At 40.9% G+C, this 26,606-nt stretch overlaps 1 protein-coding gene across 4 annotated transcripts in view; it reads left to right on the top strand.

The window, feature by feature from the left end:
• Nucleotides 1–26,606, top strand: part of schip1 (schwannomin interacting protein 1) — a 269,246-nt gene that overhangs the window by 214,506 nt on the left and 28,134 nt on the right. For 2 of the 4 annotated variants that reach the window (XM_017308280.1, XM_008425832.2), the window contains exon 9: nt 7,213–8,016. In XM_017308280.1, the coding sequence (XP_017163769.1) occupies nt 7,213–8,016 (804 nt within the window). Of the gene's footprint in view, nt 1–2,010; nt 2,609–3,402; nt 3,631–7,212; nt 8,017–26,606 lie in introns of those variants that run through there. The other 2 variants (XM_008425829.2, XM_008425828.2) reach the window with 2 other exon arrangements.

Raw genomic sequence — 26,606 nt, 5'->3', positions numbered from 1 at the left:
ATGGGGAAAAGGCAGACTGACATAAACCTTTTAAAACAACGGAAACAATTTCGGTATTCTTATTATTGAAATTTTAAAGTGCTGTGTTCTATCACACCCGTTTCATACCAGACCACTTACAGCACCGGTGTTAACGCTATAAAATGAACGCTCTCTATCGTGGTATCACCCGTGGAGGGATTTCTTGATTTAAATAGGTTCATTTTTCAGAGGGATAGCAGGAGAACGGAGTTGTACCAAAAGCTACAAACACTGAAGAGAAGAAGAAGAGCTGCCATCGATACCGTTGTAGGCAAGCATGTTTTAATGTTACACAATACATTTTACCAAGTTGCTCAAAGTCTAAACTGGTATTGTTGTGCATTTAAGGTGTAAAGTTTACCTTTGACCAAACGCCCCCCAAAGGAATCCCAGCGCCCCCCTTTTGTAAAAATTTCCGCCAGTGCCCCCTGCCGTCCTCTGAACGCCCCCCGGGGGGCAGTACCGCCTACATTGAGAACGGCTACTCTAGAGGGATCTCAAGTATATGAGGGTTTCAGCTGTTCGCAAGCGACTGTAGTATCTGACCCCCAACAAATACTGGTGGCCTTAAGAGCAATATCCTGGCTGCATATGTGGGCACACCCGTTACTTTGTTAAATTACATTTTAATTTAATTTTAGTATTCAGTATTCTTGGGTACAAATCTGCCAATTATTGTGAATCTGAAGAATCAAGAAGTTTAGCTGTGAAAAAGAAAGAAACAAAGGTATCAGTCAGAAGAAGAGCACAAAAAAAGCCCCGTAGCATGAAATAAAAATATTTGAAGAAAACACTGAAAATAGTCACAATACAGAAACTGGATGGTTTTCCAAAACATGGTGAAACAACAAGTCTGAAACATATCAGGGAGATTGCAAAGAGGACGGCTGCACCACTGAAGGAGTTGCAGGAATTTATGTCAAGTGTTGGTGTGTTCTACATCTGTTGTTCTGTTCTCTATGTTTGACATAAGGAGTAGAGTTGCCAAAGATAACACACAGTCCTCGCTGAAACCTTATCAAAACTATGAGAAGGAATGTGTTTTGGGTTAATGAAACCCCTCTTAAACATCTGGACCACAGTTCCAAAAGATTTGGTCTGGAACAAGCTGGTCATTACCAAAGAAAGACAAATCTACAGTGAAACACGGTGGTGGCAGCAGCATGTCCGGTGGTTGCTTTTCTTCAGATGAAACTGGGGTTTTTGTGCGGGATAAAGTAATAAGACAGTTGCAAATAGTTTAGTGCTCAAACGTCAGAAGTCTACAAGACAGCTGACTATAAAGAGGAATTTCACTCTACAAAACAAAAAGGACTCTGTGATTGGAATATTAAAGCCCTGGACTGGCCCAGCTAAGCTCTAGAACTAAACAAATGGTTGAAAATTTGTCTACTTTCATGAAGTGGACAAGAAATGTCCTAACAATCCAAAGGATTGGCTGAAAATTTGCAAGGCGTAGTGGGCAAATGTTGCTAAGTCTGTGGCTTGATGATAGTCTGCAACTAAAGATCTGTTTCCTTTTCTGTTGAATTGTACTGAATATAATTCTCAATGGAGAAAAGTTTTGAGGTCTTTAGAGAGGTCTTATATTTTTACATATCGTCTTCTGGAATCTATACATGATCAACATGGGGACATTTTGTATAATATAAAAGTTATTTCTAAAATGTAAACGTCGCTGTCTCTATAAATAAACTCACGCTAACAAATGCTGGCCAGCTTGTATTGGCTTCTTGTTGCTTCATATTTCGTCATAGCGCAGGTGTAGCCCATTAAGCCAAAATGCCCTCTAATGCGTTATGTCTGTCACTGGAAAATATAAATCCAGAACACTAAGAAGTTTTAAAAATATAATTTTTTTAAAAACTAAAAACTTTTCACTCTTCCCTGAAATGTCCCTCCGTGGTTCCGAGGGGGTCAGTGGGTGCAGAAGGCTGGGCTTCAGACTCGGTGTTGTGTCTTCGTCACTCAGGCGGGCTGCGGCGCACAGAGCCGCCACCAGTCACAAGCAGCAGACCTGTGCCAGCTGGGCAACACATGGCTCGGTCGCCGCTGCTGGGTTCGGCTTGTTTATGAAAGCTCCCATCCTTTGCCTGCGTGGAATCTCTGAAGCTGCGCGGAAGCCCACAGTGGAAAAGGGGAGTCGCAGTTTACTCAGACGGAGGCTATTTATTTCCCCCGGCTGACGTGGAGGGAGCGCAGGCTGGACCGCTGGACTGTGGGCACCGCTCCGCCGCGTCTCCGAGCCGGGGAGGAGAGGACACTGACCTGCTGGGATTTCTATTTATTTTTTTATTACTATTATTTTACATAAACACCTTTCAAAGCCTGTTTTTTTTTTTCTTTCTTCTTCTTCTTCTTCTACCAGAGCTCACTCTGGTGGCTTCCTCTGTGGAAACAACTATCCCTCACTCAGCGATGACTGCTGTGAACGATCCACCGGCTCTCTGTAATTTCTCCGCCGCCCGCCCTTAGAATAAAAACAGGCTGGCTGTGAAGCAACTCAGCACCGTCACTGTTGTCTAACAGCTGGGATTTACACTTTACAATGTCTTGACGTGGAGGGCACGACGTAAAGATGATGACAGTGAGTAGCAGTTCATTTAGAGTACTTTATGCTCCTGCGACTTTATTTCTGACCGACAGCGGTGCGTGGATCGGGGTCAGTTTCATCACCGCTACAGTCGGTGGTACAGGGCGTTTCAGGCAGCGCCGCTGCCGGGTTCCTCTTGGGACTTTTGGTGGTGAGGAGGGGGGCATTACATCATTAGTCTGAAGGATATGCATGATTGTGCATATTTGTTGTTGACTCCTTTTTAAATGAAATGCTTCTTTAAAAAATATATAAGCTGTTAATTATAGATGCTTAATAACATAATGATAACATGCCGCGGATGCCTTTTGGAGTGAGCTCTATGGAAAACCAGCCTGGGCGTATGCGATGATGCCCCTTTAAATACCATCTAGAGGAGGACTCGTTTGTGAGCGTAGTATTCTTTCTCGTTGCAAATAAACACTTCCCTCCCCTGACTTTAAAAAAAAAAAAAAAAAAAAAAAAACACCCACCCGGCTGTGGGGTTGATAACGGTGCAGCTGTCAATTTGCATGTATTTTATTGGTCGAACCCAGCCTGTGTACAGTCTCTCTCTCTCTCTCTCTCTCTCTCTCTCTCTCTCTCTCTCTCTCTCTCTCTCTCTCTCTCTCTCTCTCTCTCTCTCTCTCTCTCTCTCTCTCTCTCTCTCTCTCTCTCTCTGTTAATCCCACAGCGGATCAAGCTCTGCAGCTCCGCGTGCAGCCTGCTGGCGTCTCGCGCCGTCTATCTAAGCGGCTCTCTCTCTATATGTATATGAACTACTCGCTTTAAATGATTGCATTATTTGGGTCATGTGACCGCGGCGTTTTGACGCGGCAGACGCTGCCTGGAGAGCGGCGAGGTTATGAATGTCGGAGGTAGCGCTTGAAGGAACGTAAAGAATCGGTGGACCGAGATTTAAGACGCGATTAGCACCTAACAGGGCGAGAAAAGCCAACCATGACAGCCCGGGTCTCACACCACTGGGGCTGGTGACCATACTGTTCCACCAGGCAGGGCGCCGGATGAGCGCATTGGTAAGGTTCCGACTCTGTACCCTCCTTCTATACGTACAGGGCCGGATTTAAGGCTAAATTGCACTTCCCTGGTCTATACCCACCTACACCCCACCCTAAAGCCCCCCACCCAGAGGTTAAAAGGATAATTGTTATTTCTTTCTTTCTTTTGAGTAAGGTTCTGTGAATGTATTATCAATATTAATACCCTTATTTGCAATGGAAAGATGTTACAATTTCATAATTTCATATTTTTAAATTTAGGTTGCTATTGAACAAATGACTCCATATTGCAACATTCAGAAGTTTTCTGACTGATGAGGTCGACTGATATTTGTGCGTTTTGTGATGTCATCGACCGAAACACACACAAAGCAGTATTGGCAGGGTTTTTTTCTTTTTGTTTGTTTGATGAAATCTGGCAGCTTTACCAACGGTTGCTTGGCAAAGATGCTTAATATCAGCTGATATGCTTTAGCATTTTCAGTTAAAGAAAAAAAAATCAGCTAAAACAGGAGATTTCTTTCACTAGTTGTGTTTCTCTTGAAACTGCAATCTCTTATGTCAGAAGTGGCTGATTAGAAATATCAGAAAACAAAAAATAGTGTCTGCCAGGAAATGCCTGATTATTGCACCTATTATTTTCCCAGGTCTGGATAAATTTGGAGAAAAAAAGAAAATCCACTGTTGTAAATGCGTTTTTCAACAGTGGATTAAAGCAGACCCTTTTTTTCTTGGTCTAAAACTCAAAATTTCTAAAAGAAAAAAGAAATACATTTTAAAAGACCTACATTGATTTCTACAAAGATAATATCCTTTATCTATGGGGTGCCAAAACAAAAACTATTCTGTGATTATATTACTTTGTCATTAAGCTGACAGGTCGTTTGTTTTGCATCTATATCCTCTTAGATTAAAGTTTTAAATTGGATTTTTGGTTCTGTGCCAGACGAAGCATTTATCATTTATTCGAAAAGCATTTTTCTTAATGCATGTAAATCCAGACAACATTGCTGTAAGTATTACAAATGAAAAAAGAAAGACATGTCAATTGATTTGGTGAACTGGTCAAAATGAAAAAGCAAACCAGTGAAATTACTGGTTTACCATCCTGCTACACCAGCAGCCACCTCAACATTGTGCTTTTTAATAAAACAAAAGATGTTTTGTACTAAACTGAGTAGAATTTTAATACGACTCAATGAAAAAGTTTGATTTCTACATTACTCACCCACGTGACTTCTTGGAGACTCTAACCTTTAATGTAAAATGCTGCCATTTGTTTTCACTGCTACTTGACAACATATAGCCGGCTAAGGCTAAATCTCACATCCCATCTAAAGTGGACTTACAATTTTTTTTCTGGACATTTGCATGTCAGTCCCATCTCTGCAGCAGCTTTACTTCCATTCCCCTTGACTTGTTTCTCGCAGAAATGCAAGTTCCTCAGAAGGGCTTTATGATTCCACATCCCATCAGCACTTTTCAGATGGACTCTTAAGATGCTGAGTCACATTGCTTTCCCACAACAAACACGTTTCCCGCTCTTCCTTTCGCAGTAAGCAGCTGCGTGATCTTGTGGGCCTAACTTATTATACGTTTCTTATGGTAAACATAACGGCGAGCACTTATATGTCTCCCCTCGTCCGTTCGGTCTTGCATGAGAAGCAGAGCGGATTCCGTCCTCTTGGTCTACACCGGCATTTAGCAAGCTTTGTAATTAATTAGTTTGCAGAGCAGCTCATAATGTGCTCACTGAGGAATTTGTTGTTAATTTGTCTTTGCCCCGAGAGAAATTTGGGTGTGCTTTGCTTTTTATTAGGTATTAAAGGTAGTGAGACATTCTGATGAAGGTACGCTGCTTTGGAGGGGAGAAAAAAGAAAAAGAAGAAATATTGCAACAACCAAAGGCTCCGGTTCGGTGGAGATTTGTGGACGGTTGTAAACAACAGGGACGTTTTCATTAGTTGTGTGCACCAATCAGTTAGCTGGTGCAACACAGACAAGGTCAGACAACAGCTCCAGACTCACCTGTTCGTGCCACAGTTTGCTGTGCATTAACATTTCTCCGTCGCTCTCACCCAGAGCTCATAACACTCTGTTTAGTCCCTGTGCAGATGTAGCAGTAGGCAGTGGAGCGGTATTCTGACACGCTAAGCCACAAAGACCCCTCCCTTACGATGAGTGTTTGTGTCAAGGCCATTCCGAGCAATCTGCCATGCATTTAGAAACAGAGTAACATAAACCTAATTACAGTACTCATAAGCAAAGTTCAGCAATAGTTGGCACCGCTATGTGAAATTCTCAGTGCAAATCGAAGACTGTATTAACATGAAATATGTCAAATAAAACTGGAGTTCTAATAATGCAGTTTAGTTATTGTAACTTTCATTGCAAAAGAATAAACAATTAGTAGTTTTGAAGTGCTTATTGCTCATAGTAATATACCTTTTTATTGTTCTGCTCTTCATACATAACGTAGTTATAAAAAGCTGATGTTTTTTGGGGGGAGAAGATGTTTTTTTTTTTTTTTTTATAACCTTTTAAACGCTAAGCTAACTACATAATTTAAAGCGCCATTACAGAATACTACTCTACATGAGGACTGAAGAAGAGTGAAACCTGAATGTCTCAGAGGAGACCTTCTGGATCTAACAGAAAAAGTCATGAAAGTCTTTGCTTTGGCTGGAAAAGAAAGGAAAATGTGGAGGAATTTCTGAAATGGCTGAGATAATTACAGATGTGAGTTCCCCTGACTTAAATTATATACCATATACAGCAGACTGTTTGTGCCAGTAGCCAGCCTCCACTCAGCTGTTTAACAGAGATGTGGCTTAAAGCTTGCAAACTGTAACGTTAAAAGCATATCGGCTTAACGAGAGTGATGGGCGGTGCTCTTTTAGGTTCCTCATCATGACTGTCCCTGTTTTCATGACCAGGATTTTCCAAATAGCTGGATTTGTATTTCGCTTCAGTGGGGAAAAGACCTCGAAAGGGTTTCTAGACTTCATACAGATGAGAAAAGAGTTTTAAATAAAATTTAAAAAAAATCTGAAATATGGAAATGAAACAAGTTGAAGCAAAACAATTAATATAATTAAAGAAATATAAAAAACTAATGAAAATCCAACTCGATTAATTTCTCGTTTAGGTTCTATCCATAACATAACATAGTTTTACCAAATTCTGTTTTCTGAAACGTCAAGCACTTTTTCCAGTTGGATTCAGTATCATAGTATAGAGTATATAAAGTATATATACATAGGATAACATGACATAAAGTTTTATATGTAAATAAATTAGCTGACAAAGCTTCCTGCAGCAGGTTTTCACACACAGCGACTCTGTTCAGAATATCTGGCATAAGTAGTTCAGCTGCTGGAACAATAAGACAATCGTCTGTAAAACTGCAGGAGGAAGGAAGTTCCTGCAGGTCAGGAAGTGCTTTGTGGTTGCCTGTCTAAAACCACAACACTTCTGTGACTAATCCAAACTTCCCTGTATTCTCATTTTATGTTTCTCCTCCCTTTGCTTGTCCTATGCGCACAGTTTTAGGAATTTCATCCTCAATCTGCATTCTTTTTTTTTTTCTTTATCTTACAGGATTATCGAGAGGATGGCATGGACCTGGGGAGCGACGCGTCCAGTCGCTCCAGCTCAGAGTCCAACTCCAACAAGGTTACACCCTGCTCTCCTTCTCTTGACCTGGCCAATCTGGAGGACTACAAATCCTCCCCGTCCCCAGATCTGGGCACTCTAGATGACTACGAGGAGGATGAGGACTACCAGGAGTACAAGAAGAAGGTGATGGAGGAGTGGGAGAGCGAGTACGGCGAGGAATACACCTCCCCGCAGCCTCCTGGTCAAGACGAAAGCAAAGAGAGCGCCGTGAGCATTAGTGGTCTAAAAGAAGGCTACAGGAAGTCGGCGAATGCTCGCAGCCTCGCCGAAGAATTCCAGGATGTGAAGACGGTCCCGCCCCTGCCGGCCCCCGCAGGACGCACTTCCACCTCCATGGCAACTGTCCCAGATAAACTGAAGCAGAACGGGAATCTGATTCTGCCGCAGAGCAACCAGCTCCACTCCTCTGGCACAGCCGAGGGAGGACCAGAGACTCCTAAAACTGGCCACCGCAGCTCCGGTAAGGGCAGGGGGAGCCGCAGCAGTGGCAGGGGTGCTGGTGGTGGCGGAGGAGGAGATGGCGGCGGAGGAGGAAGTGGAGGAGCTGGGGGTCCAATGCGGGAGTACAGAGAGGAGCAGGAGGAGAGCGTAGAGGAGGAACCACTGCCCACAATGGATTGGGCAGCCCTGGAGAGACACCTGGCCGGTCTGCAGTGCAGAGAGCAAGAGAACCAAAACCTGAACCACAACCAGAACCACAACATGGGCAAGACCAACTACACCTCGGTGAGTGTGCACAAGTCTACACGTCGTTCTTGAATCTTGCTGTGTGCTGAGCTTCTCATGTCAAAGGTTGTCTCTGTCATAATAAACTCGCCAGCAGCAGTAATCCTGCGGTCAGCCGTCTCAGATAGACCCTGGAAACACAAGGTTAGGTCAGCTGGAGTAAGGAAGAGGGATTAGTTGGCTAATGTAGCGCTAAACTATGTGACCCATGCATCTATTACCATGACGATCAGGACAGTCTAAAACAGCTGGAACTACGTGGAGGAGCAGCAAACATCCAGCCGACTGTTAATTCATAGTGTTGATAGGGGAAGCTGTTTGACACTTTAAGGGAGCATTCACACCAGCCTTGTTTAGTCCACGTTAATCCAACTCTAGTTCATTTGCCTAGAAAGTGTGGTTTGTTTGAACTGATGCGAACCAAAACAGCTAATGCTGTTTCACCTAAAAAGCTAGGTCTGGGTTTGGTTGAAGTGAGCTGACGGCATGGTTTGAATGCTTAGTTAGGTCCCAAGCAGACTGAAGACTGCTCCAATGCTCCAAAAGTGGGAAGCGAACTATAGCATGGGGAATTTTAGGTAAATACAACCTAAACAAACATCTGAGTCTAGCTCTTGCATGAGAAATGGCTTGTGGTTTTCTGCCAAAAACAAAAAAAATCCTAAAACCACTAAAATCTGACACCAATTAATTTTTGTTTACATTTTGCGAAGAAGGAAGTTTTGCTCATGGAGGTTAGGAGGTTTTCGTGTCGTTTCCGTCAGTGGTTTTTTTTGCAGCGCCACCACAGGCGAGGGCAGGGACAGGTTCTTCTAAGGGTTGGATCATTTGACACAGCGCAGTGTGAAAACGAACCGCACCTGCTGCAAATGGAACAAATGTTGCAATTTTGCTTTCCAATCTAACCGAATCCAGCAGATTATCAGGTGGGAAAAAATAAGTCACATACATTATCAGTCATTTTGGGTCTGAAATAAAAAAAAAAATCTAAGATCAGAGTTATAAATTTAAAGCAACCCAGCACATAATTCTCAATATTTCATAGCTGTTGACAGTCTTACTCTAGAGTTTGGTTGTTGACCTACTCGAATTAATGTCTAACCCAATTTCTAGAGACGGAACGTTCTTTGTTGTTGCCATGTGGCACTTCCACCAGAGGAGGTCAGTGTTGCATCGACTTTGAGCTTCTCCTGGCTGTGTGGACGCATTCCCATCAGCTCCGGCATGAAAGCTGGATATTTATTACCATGGCAGCTTGAATCATAACGCTGACTCACCCCTATAGTTTAAGTGTTGGTCTGAGGCTCCAAAAGGGTGTAGCCTTAAAATATGCAGTGGAAAATTGAACCAACAGCGGGTAAATGTTTGCTTGGAAAACACAGAATGATGCTTCCTCCCCCCCAACACCTCTTCCTCTATTGATATGCGAGCACCAAGACCTTTTCCTTCATGCACACACACAATGGCTGTGACCCGAGCTATTGTGGCTGTGTTGTGTGTGTTGTTTGTCTGTCCTGGAGTCCCAAAGCCCCCCTGTCCTCCTCCTCCTCTCCGCTTTGTCTCCTTGAGGCACGTCAGGAATGCAGCGGGAGATGTGGGGGATGAAAGAAAGGAAGAAAGGGAGGGAAAGGACAGGAACGAGGAGCGAGCAGTTCAGGGCCGCATGGCTCGTGTGTTTGTGTCAGTGCTCATTACCTGCTGTCCGTCTTAAACAAGAAGGCCACCCCCTGCTGTGCTTTAGACGGGGGGAGTCTGCCCTCCCTTCCTTCAGGCAGTGGGGTAGGATAGAAATGACCTCGCTGGAAGAAAACTTAGAATCATATGGATCGAGGACTGTGACATCAGTTTCAGAGAGAGTCTTGGAGATGATTCTGGAACTAAAAAAGTCCAAGGAAAACCATGCCATAGTGACGTTAAGACAAAAATGATAATTTAGTTCATATTCCCTTTTAAGATGCACCGATTGGCTGACACCAAACTTCCACTTTGCTCACCTGCTGGGCTTGATTTCAAATTGAGATCATTTTTTTAATTTTAAGGACACATCAGAGAGAAAGAAAATCTGCTGCAGGGTGTTTGGTAGAGGTAGTGGTTTTGAATGCAAAATAAAGTGAAAAAATTACAAGATTAACCCCAAATACATGTCAAATCTCACATCTTAATCTGTATTTGATTTTTTTGCAGCACGATAAGGTGCATCACAGTTGACTGTTTTGTTTACAGACCAAAAAGGATGATAAGACGTAATGCTTCGACACGATGAGTATTTTGGTTTAAGATCTGTATTGGAGCTGTTTATTTGAAGGAAACAGAAGTGTCAGCGCTTTGTTTGGGATCCAAACTGGACCTGGTCTTAGAGGGGAAAGTAAAGCCTTAATTGGTCCTGAAAACAACAGCAAACGTGGCAACAGCGAAGCAAATCTTGATCACGTTTATTCTCAGAAAGAGACGTAAAACAAGACACAGACTGTAGAAAGAGACGGTTTGAAACATGCCGCCATTTTTGTCATCTTTGTTTCTTTTGTACGAGTCTTTCTGCGCTACACTGTTCCCGTGATTACTGCAGAAATTTCTCCATTTGTTGTGTTTAGACTTGACTAAAACATGCTCAAAGTGAATGCAGAAGACGTACAGATGGCACCGTCCAGATGCCTTCACCTATTTGATGTTGAGGATAATTAGGCCTTCAATACAAGTCACTACATAAAAGACTAAATTTTCAGAAGTTCTGCTTTTTATCTGCTGGATAACAAAAAAAAAAAAACATGATTACCTTTCTTCCTTTTACTTTTCGTATCCTGTAAAATAGAGATCTACTGATCAGCATTGTCCTGGTAAAACATTAGTATCTGATTTCCTTTCAAGTTTGACCAGAATTGCATTTTCAGCTGTTTCTGCAGTTATGAGACAGTCCTAAATTTGCCGGACACAGCCCAGGACAAAAGAAATGGCTTTTAAAACAGTGTTAAATATTTTAGTTCCACACAGGCCAGACCCACCAGCAAGACACTGAGTGTGTTTATTTGCAGACGGGTGTGTCTGTCTGAGATGTCGCAGGGGTCCACTGGGACTGAAACAGTCACGCATCAGAAGATCTTAGAGCTTAAGAGAAGCACGACTTGAGGCTCCTAAGTGATCAGTGATCACTGAAGTGACTCACAGAAGCAGTCAGAGCCCCTGAACTTTATCATGTAGTTTCTAATTTTGTTACCATTCAAAATATTAAAGAAACAAAAAGTGCTGTGCATTTGTATTCATCCCTGTACAAATGCAAGTTTGTTCAGGGTACGTGTCTGCCAGCGGAGCAGACCTGTGTGTGTTTTATTTCATCCTGCTGAAAAGGCAGCCTCGCTCAAGATTCCCATCAAATCAGGACAAATCCTGATAAAAAAGCCTCCCCACAGCACAATGCTGCCACCACCATGTTTCACCTTGTAGAGCACTTAAACAAATAAGTACTTTCGGACTAGTTTCTAGTGCAAATATCTTACTACACTTGGAATACGATAAATCTAAATTTAAGTAACTTTTCAGAAAGATATGGGAGCTGGTTTTAAGTCAATAACTCTTGAATATAGATTAAAATTACTAGTCCCACTGGCAGATCAAAAAAATGACTTGTTATATGTGGAAAAAATGTACCAGTGGAACTTTTCATCTAGTCATTGACTTAAAACAAGCTTCTATATCTTGTTGAAAATTTACTTGTAAGGCAGTTTTACAATTGTTCAAATGCACTAGGACTGAAAACTAGACAAAACACTTAGTGTGATTAAATGTTTTTGTTCAGTGAGGGAGAAGTGGTGTGTTGGTTTTCCATCACTCCATTTTGCATGTAGGCCTAACGTTCAGTTTTGTCTCCATCTAATCTTCTTTCACAAAAGAATCTCAACATCAAGCAGCAACTTCAGACTCTCCCACCAAAGCTGTGGATCTCTGCAGCTCCTCCAAAGGTAGAACATGCCTGTTGGCTTCCTCTTCCTTACTCAGTCAGTATCAGTGACCAGCCATGCCCTAATATTTGCTTCATGCTCTTTTCATGTTCAGATTTTCGATTCCTCCGGTCAGATTTTCAAAACTTGGGAGATTGTTTTTCTTTTTTTTAACCTCACTTCTGCAGTAGCAGCAGAGCATTTATTTTCTAAAGCTTGAGCTGTTTGAATCCCATTCAGCTCTGCATGAAAGGCAGCAGGTGTGTTTGCTCAGGGTGTGGCCTCTAGCTGCTACAGAGTCAGTGCATGCCTGCAAGCAGTGCGTGTGGAGGCGCGGTGACCCCACCTTTTAGCAGCTCGTCTCTAATTGATCTGCAGAAACGTGGGCAGAGAGGTTTCCACAGGGACCACAAGCACACCCAGGGTAGCATGACCTCTGCCCCCTTTAACTAAACCCAGGATAATAGAATCAGAGCAATATTTTGTCTTCTACTCCAGTCTTCAAGTTAAGAAAAGCTGACAGACGGCCTTCGTGTTCAGTATGGCTGTCAATTCTCAAAAAGGGTATTTATTGTATATTCTCCAAGTGATATGCTGCAGAGGTGTTAAAACCTGTGCCTACAGGCTACTACTTTTCTGTGTCAGAGCTCACACGCCCAGACGTGCATACGCGTTTTAAAAACACCCTGTGGGCAGACTGTGGTTACAAAGATAGCGTCTCTGCTGAGACCTGCAGCACTAAATCTACTTAAAATGTGCCAAGAAGAAAACCTCTGTCACTCAGACACGTATTTACTAAACCCACTGGAAGGTTTACACCACATGCTACGTAAAACCTCGAGGGAAATGTGCGGCTTGATGCAAACAGAAGACTCATTGTTCAGTGACGCTCAACAAAAAGTTTGATGGAACAGATTTCACCGTATTCCAGAGACGTGATTTTGGCTTTTGGACCCCAGCTCTAAATTTCTTCTATTGCTCAAAAATAACAAAAAAAAGTTTCAGGTAAATGTTAGATTGGACTCTTCTTGAATAGTTACATTAATATAACATAATTTATAATAATAACTAGCATCACTTGTTTGTCATATTTGGGTTTAAATCTGTTTTTATTCAGAATGACAGACAAAGTTCTGTCATTCTGGAGGGGATTTCTTTTGTTGTTTTTCAGTACATCCTTTATATTTCACATAAAACTATAAAGGCAGCAGTAAAATTAAATATGCAGACTTGAATCTGAGCTTTGCTGTCTTTATGAATAATTAGGTATGACATAGTTTTTTTATCAGAATCCTTGTTTTAAAGAGAGGGAGAACAATTTAATAATAATAATAATAATAATAATAATAATAATAATAATAATAATAATAATAATAATAATAATAATAATAATAATAATAAACATCCCTGTCAGGATGCATTAAAAGTAGTTCACATTCCGAGTTTTACCAAAGGAGATTTTTATTTATTTATTTTTCCAAATCAGTTTTGATTTGATTAGATTTCCCAAAAGCAAACATCAATTTATAGGGACAGATGTCTCGATCAGAGTGCCAGTCTTAAAACAATACCATCTATTTGCTTGAGAACTTGAAAGTGGAGTAATATTGCACGCTATATTTTATTAGGACTGTTTCAAATTTATTCAAAAATGTTGTCTCAGGTGTGACATTTTGTCCCAACTACAGTTTCTGCTGGACAGCCACAACATTTTAAGGGGAATTGAAGCCTATTTTTGCCTTGGCTGTATTCTATAAAAATATGTTGGTTTTTTTACATTTATATTTAAACTGTCACTATGTCCTGACAGTGTAATATGAGCTCCTCTGCCTCCTCCCTGTGGTCCTACCGCCATCTGCAGAAACAGACTGCTTGGTCAGAAACAACCAATCAGATCCAGGATGATGGTCTTAGCACAGTCAATCATGCCAGTGTACACATTGCTCACATCGCCTCCCCCCCTTTACTCTCTGGTACGCTACAGCTAGCAGCTAGTTACCCACAACGGAGCCTGTCATGAATGCTCAAGCTAGTAATCTGGCCATCACTGAAGGTGGATGAGCAGTTTTCATGTAATGGTAAGTTCTTTCTCCGCTGTTGGCACAGCTGCAGCACCTACAAGAGGGTGATTGACAGCGCTAAGTACCTCCTCCTGGCTGTGATTGGTTGTTCCTGAACGGAAGTGGTGCCTTTCTGCAGATGGAAATATGTTTGCACAAATCCAGTTTGTGCAAACAAACTGGATTTTTTTTTTTCACAAATCATTTGTTTTATACTGTCACAACATGTTTAAAAAATATATGTATTTTTATAAAAGTTACCTACTGCAGCTTTAAGGGCAAGCTAAACGAGTGACGTGGTGATTATGTATGGTTTGTGAGATCAGCCAGCTGTAGGCTTTAGAGGCATTAACAAAACTCGGAGATAATTTTCGATAGAGGATTAAGAATGTAAGATATATTGTTCAAATCTGATATTTGCTCTGGGAACAACCCGATCACATTCGTCATTTCTAAAAGTCTTGTCATTCCTGGTTTAAGAGAGATTTTTTTTTAAGGCTGTTATGGTGCTGCCATAATTAATTCAGAAAAGTACAGAAATGCTACGAGAACACCTCTGACAATACATGTAGCTTCATTATATATAAGACTCAAAACATAAAGCAATATTCTTCAATAAACCCAGGTAAAATGTCCTCCTGCTTAATAAACGTAGCACTATGCTGTGAATGTTGTAGTATGGGTTGGGGGTGGTTTAGTGACAGCCTAACCTTGACAGTAACCCTATCTGAGCACAGCACACAGAGCAGGTCACGTGACGGACTAGACAGAGAGGAAGAATCTGTAACCAAGTCTCTTTTTACCCTGTGAACATTGATGTAAACACAGTTTGATTACTTAGAAACCATCGGATTTACTATAACATCCGTGGCCTCAGTCACAAAAATGTTCCTCCATTCTCAGATTACACATTATCTGATTAAAACAGAACCCTGGTGCTTATTCTCTCATTTTCATCTCTCAGCTGAGGCAAAGCTAAACTGTGTAGCAGCCGAGTGTTGTTTAAAATGATCACATAAACAGTCAAATAAGCCGAGAACCTATCTAAACCGTGCGAGTGTGCAGTGCTCTGCCACAGAAAAGCACTTAATGACGCCTGAAAGTAAAAGCAGAGAAGCTCTTCATGGGCATGTTCAGCTGCTGAACTGCATCGACAAGCCTCCGCTAACAACCTAACTACCACGTTTACCCAGAACTCGCCTTGCCACGTAAGGGAACAGATTTCTTTCTCCAAACAGTTGGAGGCAGAAAAAAATTACAGGGTTTGAAAGCCTTGAACACATGGTGGAGGGGACATGAATAGGTCCAAGCACTCAGAGAGAGGAGGTCACGAAAGAGTCAGACTGCGGGGCTTTAAAAGCGAACGTAGGTGAGAACTACGGGTTCAGAGCTGTTGCATTGGATAAACATGATGGTCTGACAATACAGAGTAACGCACAAACGAGATTTACCTGGGCAGAGCGTGAAGGCAAGCTCGAGGGGGCGGAGCTACACCCAGGTGTGGTGAACGCTTTCTGAGGCTTTATTTTTTTGTCTTAATTCAACGCCATATAACAAACCTCTCCCCCACCGTGAGTGTGTATGAGTGTGTGATACTAGCCGAAGCACGCCCGACCCGCAGCACGCCAGAACTCAAACACACATAAACCGTCTGCAGCGGTCTCAGCTCCAGAGCCTCCTGTTGCTTTAAACACACACGCTCAATCTCAGCTGTCCACATCAGATGAAAGGATAACGTTTTGTCTTCTTATCTACTCTGACCCTGCCAGTGTTTACACACGTTATCTTTTGTTTCCTATCTTTGTTTTTTTTTCTGTGGAATATTTTTTTCAATCTCAGATTAACCTTGGATTCCTCACAGCAAGTTGGGCATTTAACTCAGGTAAACACCCAGCTTCCTTACTAGAATGAAGATGTCAGGTCGTAAATGTTCAGACAGACTTAGACAAGTCTTTTGGCAAAAAGCTTTACATTTATTTATAGCTCAGGGCTCTACATTCTTCTGCTGCGACATGTCGTTTCTCCAGCTTGTACGGACCGGGAATCATACAACAGTTTTACTTTGTAAATAACTTTTTAAGCCAGCTCTTTTTTTAGTCATGTCTTTTTTAGTCATTTCTGAGCTCTACTTTACCACTCCGGTGAAGGGAGAATACCTTTCCAAATGCTTGTCATGTGCATTTGAGCCGGGCTTTATGAAAGTCAGTCTTTTTCTTTCGCTTTGCAGCTGCTTTGAATATCTTCTTACCTTAAGGGGCAAAGAGTTTACGTGCTGCACCAAGCTGAGCTCACAGAGGTAAAAAAAAAAAAAAAACGGCTGGTTAAAAACTGGACCTTTTGCCCAGACTGAAAAAAGTTACAGATTCCGACTAAATTATGCAAGAGACAACTGGAACCACAAAGCGGATTGCTCTTGTAGGTTGTTTTTTTGTGGAAGAGTAAAAACTGCAGATGCAAAGCTTTACTACATGATACCTTAAATGGAGAAATCTTTACCACAGTCACATGATCTCTCTTTTGCCCCCGTTGATCCAGTATACCTAGCAAGTCTGATGTGCTAAAGGGTTTGCTTAGATTAAAGTTAACGGTGTGATTGACAATTAGATGGATAAAGTCACAGTAATGTCACTTTTGGGTGTGATAGCTTATATTTTTATAACTCGTGTCACTCAAAAAGCATTTTGTCTGTTAGTGTCTTTTAAAATTAGGTTTTCAGCGGTTAATTTGATTGAGAACTGTGGAAATTACAGCTTAGCATTTTCTGCCACATCACATAAAAAACCTGAATGGATGTTCTCTTTGGCATTTTCTTTTGTCCAATATCCAATCTTCAGTGGATACAATATAAAAAATAAATAATAAGACTTTAACACTAACTTTTTTCACATTTTGTCACAATAAACCCAAAAGGTTCAGTATTTTTTTTCTGTGAAGGTCTCATAGGTTTGTCAGAGGACAAGTTGTGGAGAGGTTTGAAGTAAAGTTATAGTAAGGAGAGCGTTAGTCACAGAAGCAGAGGTCCATTGTAAATCTGGATGAAAGTCTCACAGCTAAGGTGAGAAAATTTGACAACAGGACAGCTAATAGTCGTGCACCCTACAGGAACTGCAAGAAATGCTTTTAAAGTATTGGTATCGCAAAATAAATGCTCACAGTAGCAATCTTGCAGAGAACTGTTTTGAATGTAGTGATTGTTAGGTAATGTTTGCCAAGTGTCATTTTATATTCACATGCTTGGATGGAGTCTCAATGCATTAGATGGTCACACCTCACGCAATGATGTGTCCAATATGCTTATGGTCGCAGAGATTGATGGAAAAACAGATGAGAAGCATGAAAATGGGGAAAAACTGACTTTTTACACCACTGATGTCATTAACACCATATTTGCCAATTCTGTTGCCATTGAATGATTATCTAATATTGTACAGCACAAATCTGGCTTTTATCGTTGGGGGAAAAATAACCTTTAAAGAAAACCATGGGAAAGTCATGTTTTCAGTTTGATGCAAGTGATGTAAAGGGCACAGCAAGCATGGGAGAATGTGATCTGCACGGGGTAGACTAAAATGCAACTGTTTGGTCTCACCTTTGGGAGGTTTTCTTTTCAGCAGAGACAAGGTAGCTTGTCATAGAAGAAGAGGTCAAAATATGACTAAAAAACAAGGTAATCCTGAAAAAAAATTCTGTTGAAGCCAAAAAAATATATATATACTTTTTGACGATGAAATGTTTGGTCACCACAGTTTTTGGTGCCACACATGTAAATATGTTCCAAGTTATCTTTGAAATGTCAGATAGCGCAATATTGCTAACCTATAGAGAACTTGGATTCAATATTTGGCTGGGCGGTTCACTTGAAGGACGATGCATTTACATTTAGCGTGCCAATGTTTGGTGGATTTATAGATATAAAACGACAGAGAAGTTAAGGCTCAAAATATTTTCTTTTGCTAAAAACAGACTAATAAATGTAAATTATTTCACATTGGGTGTTTAGATTTAGTTTCAAATGTTTTCATGGTGAACTATAAAAATGCTATAAATAATAACAATTATAAAAGGCATAATGGAGGAACGTTGTGATGACTTCCTGAAGGCGGAGTGTCATAAAGAGCAGGAGCTTCTTAAAGACACAGAGACCCAATTTTAAATTGTGAAGTCAAATTTCTACTAAGTTATGTTTGATACATACAGCATTTTAAGATAACATAGTTATTCTATTGTGCCATCAAATGCCATTATGTGCCTTAATGGTACATAATACCGGCCCTTAAAGGATTTATGGATTCACAGAGGTGAGCTAGATGTTGAAGAAATGAGGTCAGAATTTTATTGCCTGAAGTTGTAAATTCCACTGCTGGTTGTCATCGTGCAAAATGCAAAAACACTCCCCTGAACCCACCCATCCTTTTGTTGAGTCACTTCTGATTCTCCCTAGTTTGGGAGTGAAAGGCAAAATGTACAGTCAACCTTCTCTTCAGTACATATCGTATCTTTTTTTAGCATTGAAGTCAGCCTGCACAGGCCTGTGAACTTCACGCTTTTTCATCTTTTCCCAGTACTGTATTCTCCAGTGGTTTGGCATCCTCTGTCCTTCACCGCTATTCTCACTCCTGCTCCCAGCTAATTGTTTTCTTCCTCTAGCTGTCAGGAGGCATTATGCCCTAATGTTCTCACACAGCCAAAATACAGCAGGAGACCATTTTCCACACGCCGCCTGACTCCCCTTTTTTTCCACCCCATGAAAACTATCAAAGCGGCCGCGCAGGCTGTGAGTGGCAGAGCGTGCTGGGGAGGAAATAGGGATTTGTGTAGCAGACGGCCTCCAATATTACAGCTTCGTGTCAGTCTGCAAACTACACAGCCGGTAGCACGCTCGCGCAGGGGGCCCGGCTATGTAAGCAAAAGCACGACTTGAAGATAAAGATTAAAAAAAAGAGGAAGAGTTTATTTCTACACGGCTGCAAAAACAACGAGCGGGAGATAGTTTGTGTTTTCTGCGTAACGAAGGATTTGAAGCCCCGTCACCTGTCCCGCACGCCCGAGGAAGGCTGGAGCCGCGCTCAGACACAGGCGGCCTGTGTTTGTGTGCAGACTTTGGCGCTCGTTTGGGTGGAGCTGAAACATAAAACACTGCTCCTCTCTGCTCCTAATTATAGAGTGTGTAATTGGTTGTGTGCCCATTTTGGTTGAGGTTTTAGACAAGGTCTGTTTTTATTATTCCTTACAACACAAAGCATGTTTAACCTCAGAGGGAGAGTCTTTATAAGAGGGAGAAAATGGGGGATTTTTGTCACCATGCCTCTGACTTTGTGTTATCTAAGCTCTAAGCCTGTTCATGTGACTCTGCGTATGTGTGTGTGTGTGTGTGCGTGCGTTCGTGTGTATGTGTGTGAAAGAGAGAGAAATTGTGCCAGGTCATGCAGGGAGCTTCATCTGTTGCTGGAGAGAGCCAGGCACAGAACACTTTCATTTTCCTGAAGAATAATCTGTTTGTTTTTGCAAGAAAAGTTGTATTTGCATTATTTGATTATTTTTCCATGGAGACAAACATTTTAGACACAATGAAGCAGTAAAAGATACCAACCCATGTGCTGCATTGATGTCTTTTCTGTTCAACATTATTATCCAAACAGCAGACAAACATCCAAACTATGACATCAGGAGTAATCGATTATTGATTTAGCAGTGCAGCTGGCTGTTGTTTTTCACTATTGATCACAGCAGCTATAATGTATCCGCTTTGGCTTGTGTGGATCTACGTAGGGTAAATTTTGTAAGTTGCATGTAGACGTGTAGCCCAATTTGATATTTTGAAAATAAATTTACTTATTGGAAACGCAACAATTTCGCCAAAATGTAAATTTTTCGATTAAAAGGTTTTGGCGATAGGATGAGGTTGTTTTGTGTCAAAATTGATTTATTTTGCAAAATTGCAATGGAAACACTTTTATCACAGAAGTCACATGATCAACAACTTGCCACTGACCCAAAGCATGAAGAAGAACAGGTTTTTGAGGCCCAAACAGACTTTACTTAGGACAGAAAATGCGGACAGAGAGAGATGGGAGAGGGGAGACATTTAGCAACGGTTTGGGTTGGTAGCATTGAGAACTAACAGCGTCTATAAATGGGGTACATGCTCTACCATTGCACCACACACCGCTTCTCCATTGGTAGTTGTTTTAATTCAGATGGACAACCTTAGGCATAAATTTCAAACATCAACTGCACTCACTAGCAGTTTTCAATGCTTATTGCACAGACTATTATGCCTTTTGTTTTCCTGCTCCTTTTAGCGTGGCACTGGGAGCTTAACAAGCTCATAATAGCTGGTTAATTAGTGTGGTAGAGCCTGCAGTTGGCTGCCTGGCAGACATTCACCTTGTAGACTTCCTACTGTACCGTAAAAGCAGAATGACAGTACGGCTGTCACCTAATTATAGAGTCCCGTCCCATCCTAACCCCACACCCTCTCATCCTCTCTTTTACAGTTAAAGGAGGAAGTGGTTAAAATATTCCACTGAGAAAAGGGACATTCTTTCAAGAGGCACGATCGATTCTTATTTATTTTTGTCAACGAACAACTAAATTTCAATACCAAATGTACTCTGTTCCATTACTGGTCTTTGTGATTGAGTCCAATATTTAAAATAATCCATGACCAATAAACTAACAACAAACAAAACTAAATACTTGGTGTAGAGTAGCTCTTTAAATAAGTATACTGATTACTTTTCTGACTACACATATACTTGTGACAATTTTTTTTACATGTACATCTATCTAGAAGTAGAATAAACATTTATGATGACAAGTGGATGAAATAAATCCTTTGGTTATATTTACAAAAGAAATTTGAAAATTGTTCATTTTTAGTTTGTTTGTTTTTTCTGGCTCAGTGTTGAAGGCCCATCTGAAATTAAATATTAACATCTGATCAGACAATAATATTTAGTGTTGATTAATTGCTTAATTAATTGTCCGTAAGCAAAGTACCACATAAATGATGATGGTCTTTCTTAAATGTCCATATTCTGTGAACTGCAGACCCGCTGGGTCCTGATGGCCGGTTCCTTCTGTCTTGATGAGATGTTGTGATTTCGGATCCAAATGCAGCAGGCAGAGAGGCGTCAAGTTGATTCATAGATTTAGTAAAAAAATATGAACAAAAACGTACAAAAGCCACATGAACACAGGGAGCCAGAGGAGAATATTAGCATTATAAGCATTCAGTGATGCTTGGTTCACTTTAGTGGGGGAATTTTAATGTGATTTTGAATAAACACTTAAATTGAGAAATTATTGGGAACAAAAGCGGGTTAAATAAAGTGAGACAGAAATTTTCTTAAACTTCCACTGCTCTTCTTTTTGCTTTCTTTTTAGCATTTAGAGCCATTGTGTCTGAGTGGTATCCTGCTCATAACCCCTTTGTCTTTTCTCCAGTGGTCCTGCTGGTCAGTTTATTATTTTCTTAGCTGGAAAACAAATGTAAGTGTGTTGTGAGGTCTTTGAAAATGAAAACCAAATGTTTAAACAGTCTGGTGGTTCCAACATGCTGAGTCCTCCCACCACCAACTGCAGACACGAAGCCCTCATTAGAGCAGCCTCTGGTGGCTGATCACAGACGTTAACACACACAAACACGCAAACACGAACATGCACACACACACACACACACACCCACACACACACTTCCTGGCCTTCCATATCCTATCCTCCCTGTCAGAGCGAGCTCATTACCGCTAGAATCTGGCCCTCACACTGAGCCAACCTGCTTTGCTATGCAGTGTTTTTTACACTGGCACCAAATGTCAACTTGCTAAAAGCATCTGCGCTCTCTCCTTCCCCACTGAGGAGGGCGGGGCAGGAGAACGGGAGGGGGCAGATGGAAAGAAGTGGTAAAGAAGAAAGCAAGTGTCCCTACGCTAAAACGCTGAACAGAAAGAGAAGGGAAGGAAGTTGGGATGGTTGGCATCAAATATTAAAAAAGGGGGAAATAAAACAAAGTACAGGGATTTTCCATGAAATGTTGAACGTGTTACATTCTTTACCATCTGCAGCATTACTTCTGTCTGCATCCACTAGTTACAGTGGAATGAATCACCACGTTTTCCACTTGTAATTATGCATTAGTTATTTCTGCCTCACTCCATGAATAGAGCCTCATTTCTGCTGCACTGAGAACGTTAAAAGAATGAAGTAGAGACAACATTTCGCCTACAGATTAGGGGCGCAAACCATTTACAGTTAATTGTCGATTAACGGTTTAGTCAAATCGATTAAATCTGCAGCATGTAGCTGTTTCAAAATATGTTTTCTTCCATATTTGTTAAAACCGTCACCATGTTGTGACATTACAGTGTGAGACAGGTAATCTGTGCAACTGTTGCCATCTGAAGAAATGCACGTCTCCTGGTTAAAAGCAACCAATCAGAGCCAGGAGGAGGGGCTTAGCGCTGTCAATCAATGCTGCTCAATGTGATAATGAAAAAGAAACAACTCATCAATTATCCGCCGTCATTGGAGGGTATGCTAACTAGCCTTAGCATTCTGGGCAGGCTATGTTTTGGTGAACTACAGTGGTGAGAGGGTGAGCACAAGAGTGATTGATAGCGCAAAAACCTACAGACTTCTATGTGAATATCTCTCTGTTCATGGGGATGAAGTGTTTCACATATTTTATTTTTTTCATCTTTTATGTTTCTATTAAGAGGTTTCTGTTTTGTTATAATTTATAACTATATCTATGTTTAATAATGTGATAAAACCATCAATTTCTGTTTAGTCAGTCTACATTTAATACGGCTAACACAAAATACTGTAAAAGTTTATTTCTGCATATTATGAAAGATTTAGCCCCTTATGTTATGGAAAGATGGTCGGCCTTGTCGACACAAGAGAAAACTTAGGTTTTTAAGAAAATGAACGCTGATTGGTTAGTCATTAGTCGATGGATAAGCTCAACCAACTTTAGATGAACTCATTAATCTGTAACTTGCATCTCTAATGCAGACGCTTCAGTTTAGAAGATGAGAATATGCCCAGGGTTCTTGCAGCTTTTCACCGACCAGACAGTGAACTCATCAGAGGGTCGGTGTGTGGGAGGCTTCGACTGCTACCGTCCGCCGTCTCCCACTAATAATAGTCTTTGTACTGTCATCGTTGTGCCAGTTTGGGCCACTTATATAATCAACGTTTTTAAAGCTGTATTTTTTGCTCTTGAATCTCATTTGACGGCCTTCAAAAGTGATCTGTAGACATGATGTACGAACAGCCCAGAGCTCTCGCTGTTGTTTTGTCCTCATTTGGTGTAAATTAAGTAATGCTGTGTATCGGTCTCCACCTGTGCTTTGACTCAGATTGTAACCGTGACAACCATGTGAAGGTCAGATTTGGGGATGCGGGAGGAGAGGAGATGAGGTTAGAGATGTCTCTGGACTGACTGCTACCATGGCGACGGAGGAGCAAGGGGAGGTTGCCTTGACTTAATTTATCTGAGCAGATCAAAGTTTTTCACTTCTCACCATGTGTTTATATTGAAAAGAGAGAAGCAGCAGGCTTTTTTTCTGATCCCGCAGATTTGAACTCATGGCGGCTGAAGTGAGAACGTCACATTCCAGTGTGTTAGGTTTCATTTTAGTCTTCAGCAGTCATAAAAACGGACAAGACTTTGTTTAAAAACAAGCTGCTTTAAACTGGTTGATACAGAAAAGCCTAGCTTAGACTGCGAACTTCCCAACAGAGAAACCAAATGTTATGTGATTACATTTGCCACCAGATTGCTGTTCTTGGGATCAAATCTTTGTTGACGCACCGTGGCAGCTTTTTATCTCTGATTTTTGTTAAGCTTAGTGAAATATATTATGAGAACAGAAATTAAAATATTTTCCCAGCATTCTCGCCGTGAGGAGTCATTACTTATTTATATTAGGAGCAGAAACAGGCGGCATAATGGTGCAAGTGTGAAAGAGCAGCCGCTGTAATACAGACAACATAAGTCCCTCTAGGATGTTGCAATGTTTGGTTATGATTGTTGCAGCCTAAAATTACTGGTTTTACAACACCTTTTTCAAAAGGTTGCAGTTGAAATAAACAAAATAAATAAACTTTATTTTTGCTATAACATGATCTTGCAAGAAAGTTGCACACAACCTTCCCAAAAAAGGACAGGATTTTAACATAGTTAATATTTAAAGTGCAAATATTATCCTACTTGAAAAAGCACTCTTCATCCAAATCAAATCACATCCTGAGGAATTTTCAACGTTCAAAGCATGAAGCTGATTGGTCAGATTTGCGTAAAAGTTGCAATGATGGGAGAAAATTTGCAAGTCTCTGCAATATTTGCGAACGATGAGTGAATTTACAGTGATAGTTGAGATCACAACTTCTCGGAAGCACTTCAAAAATGACTGAGTTTACATTTTAAACTTCTTATATTAGCGATTAGCGTTGTTAGCTTTTCCAACATTACTGAGACAGCCGTGTTTGCGTGTTCCCCAGAAGTTAGTATCTACTGAAATAGATATTGTACAAAATGTACACTTCTTCAGGTTCGTTTTTTTTTTTTTAAGCCAAAAAAAAAGAGGAAGAAAAGTGTGCACTAATGTATTGGCACTATGTGTTTGGTTCTTTCAATTTTTTCCTCGGAAGCATCTAGGAAAAAATATCAATGTTGGACATTTCTGCCTGTGTTTTACTGAATCAACCTCGCCTCTTCTAAAGCCATGAGTTCGTACAACCATCTTCGCACATCCACTTCAACCCCAGCATCATCTGCAGCAAACTGGAAAGGGTCCAGTTACTTGCCGTTCCACTTTTTTTCTCTAAGCTTAAATAAGCTTACTTGTAACATTGAATCAGATTAAGAAGGCTTTCGTGAGGCCGAGTTGGTATCTTTTAACACAGATGATTATGTCCTCCGGTGTCAGAAGATGGGCACCGTTCCAGTCTGTCCCAGCCGGCAGCTGAGCTGAAGGCTAAGCCGGGGCCAACCGCGCGCAGGCCTGAGCCGAGAGAGATCAGAGAGCGAGGCAGCTCATCGATCCACTTCCAGGTCATTAAACCCAAGAGTGGTCTTATTGGGAAAAGCAGCATCACCCAGGAGGGATCAATATTGGATAGAGAGGTTTGGCCCGAGAGAAAGAGACGGGTGAGAGAGCGGCGCTGATGCAACCCAGCGAATGACAAAAGTGAAAGCTGGAAATAGATGCATGCTTAATTGCGCCTGGATGTAATATTTTTCATCTTCTTGTCATTAATTTGAGTTTTTGACGGGGGGAGAAAAACAAGGAGCATGTTAAGCGTTAATTTGTCGCAACAGATTAGATCCAGGTTGCTGATTTCCCTGCCGGTGTCACATCCACTGTTAATCTATATAGTTTTTATTTTGTCCTCAAATCAGCACCGGTGCATGCTTATCTTTTCCCGCTTTGAGAGACCCCCATCCCTCATGCAGTGCTTTGACTCATGATGAAGTAACATTAATCATTTCATGTGAACACTGTCCAATTTCTCTGGGATGGAGGGAGCAGATTTGGACTCATTTAAACATGATTTATCCAGTCGATTCCAGTTTCTGCATCATGACATGAAAGTCATCCACACCTTCCAAGAATAGTTTGCATGAGCTTCTCCAAGACAACATTATGAGAAAATGTGAACGCTAATCAGCCCTTATGAATTTTATTTCTTCAATTTTATGGTTTTTGTATTTCTGGTCTTTTTGTGCCCAGAACAGTTTGAAAGGAAAAGGGACGTCTTTTACAGACAACGTTCTTTTTGGATCTGCCTTCGGGTTATTTATTTGAATACTTTCTTTAAAGCTGATGACTGAAGTTTATTTTCTATAATTTACTCACAGATTACCGTAAGGAGATGTGCTAACATGACGTCAGTAAGTAATATCTACCAGACCAGAGGACACTCTGTTCTGGTTTCATGAGTCAACTGTACCAAAGGGGAATCAGAATCACAATCACAATCAATAGAAATAGAATCTAAGATCCTCTTTATAGTAATTTATATTTTCAAATAAAAATCAAAATACTCACCTACCAAAATAAATAAATAAACTAGTAGGCTGTGGTAAAGTGCATGAACATATCAGTAAAGGAAGTTGCAGGCTTGTACTCTAGATGCCTTACTGGTTGTTTACTGGTAGTGAATTGTTTTTAAATGTCAAGAATTTCCAAACTAACCATATGAAGTCGTTAATGACTAAATCTGGACTATGAAAATCTCATCAGCAATTTAGATGCGTTCAGGCAGCCAGCTGTGGAACCGCTTACATTTATTTACATCAGTTTTTGCCAATAATTACTGAAATATAACGTATGCATTTTTCTTATGTCGTAAGAAATTAGCAAACTAATACTGAAGATGATTTATTGTCCTAAAACATTAGCTGCTATTATTATTATTATTATTATTATTCGTCAGCCTATTGTCCTTGCTGTTCTAAGTTTTACCTTCATGTTATCTATTTTAAGTCTTGCTTTCTTTCTCTTTCAATATGTCTTACAATATGCATTTTCCTTTTAATTGTCTTCACACATCTTCCTCCACTTACTGATAAATATGTCACTGTAAC

The sequence above is a fragment of the Poecilia reticulata genome, linkage group LG13, assembly GCF_000633615.1.
Source record: "Poecilia reticulata strain Guanapo linkage group LG13, Guppy_female_1.0+MT, whole genome shotgun sequence".
Lineage (NCBI taxonomy): Eukaryota > Metazoa > Chordata > Actinopteri > Cyprinodontiformes > Poeciliidae > Poecilia > Poecilia reticulata.
The sequence above is the reverse complement of the archived record's forward strand: the minus strand, read 5'-3'. Positions and strand labels throughout refer to the sequence as shown.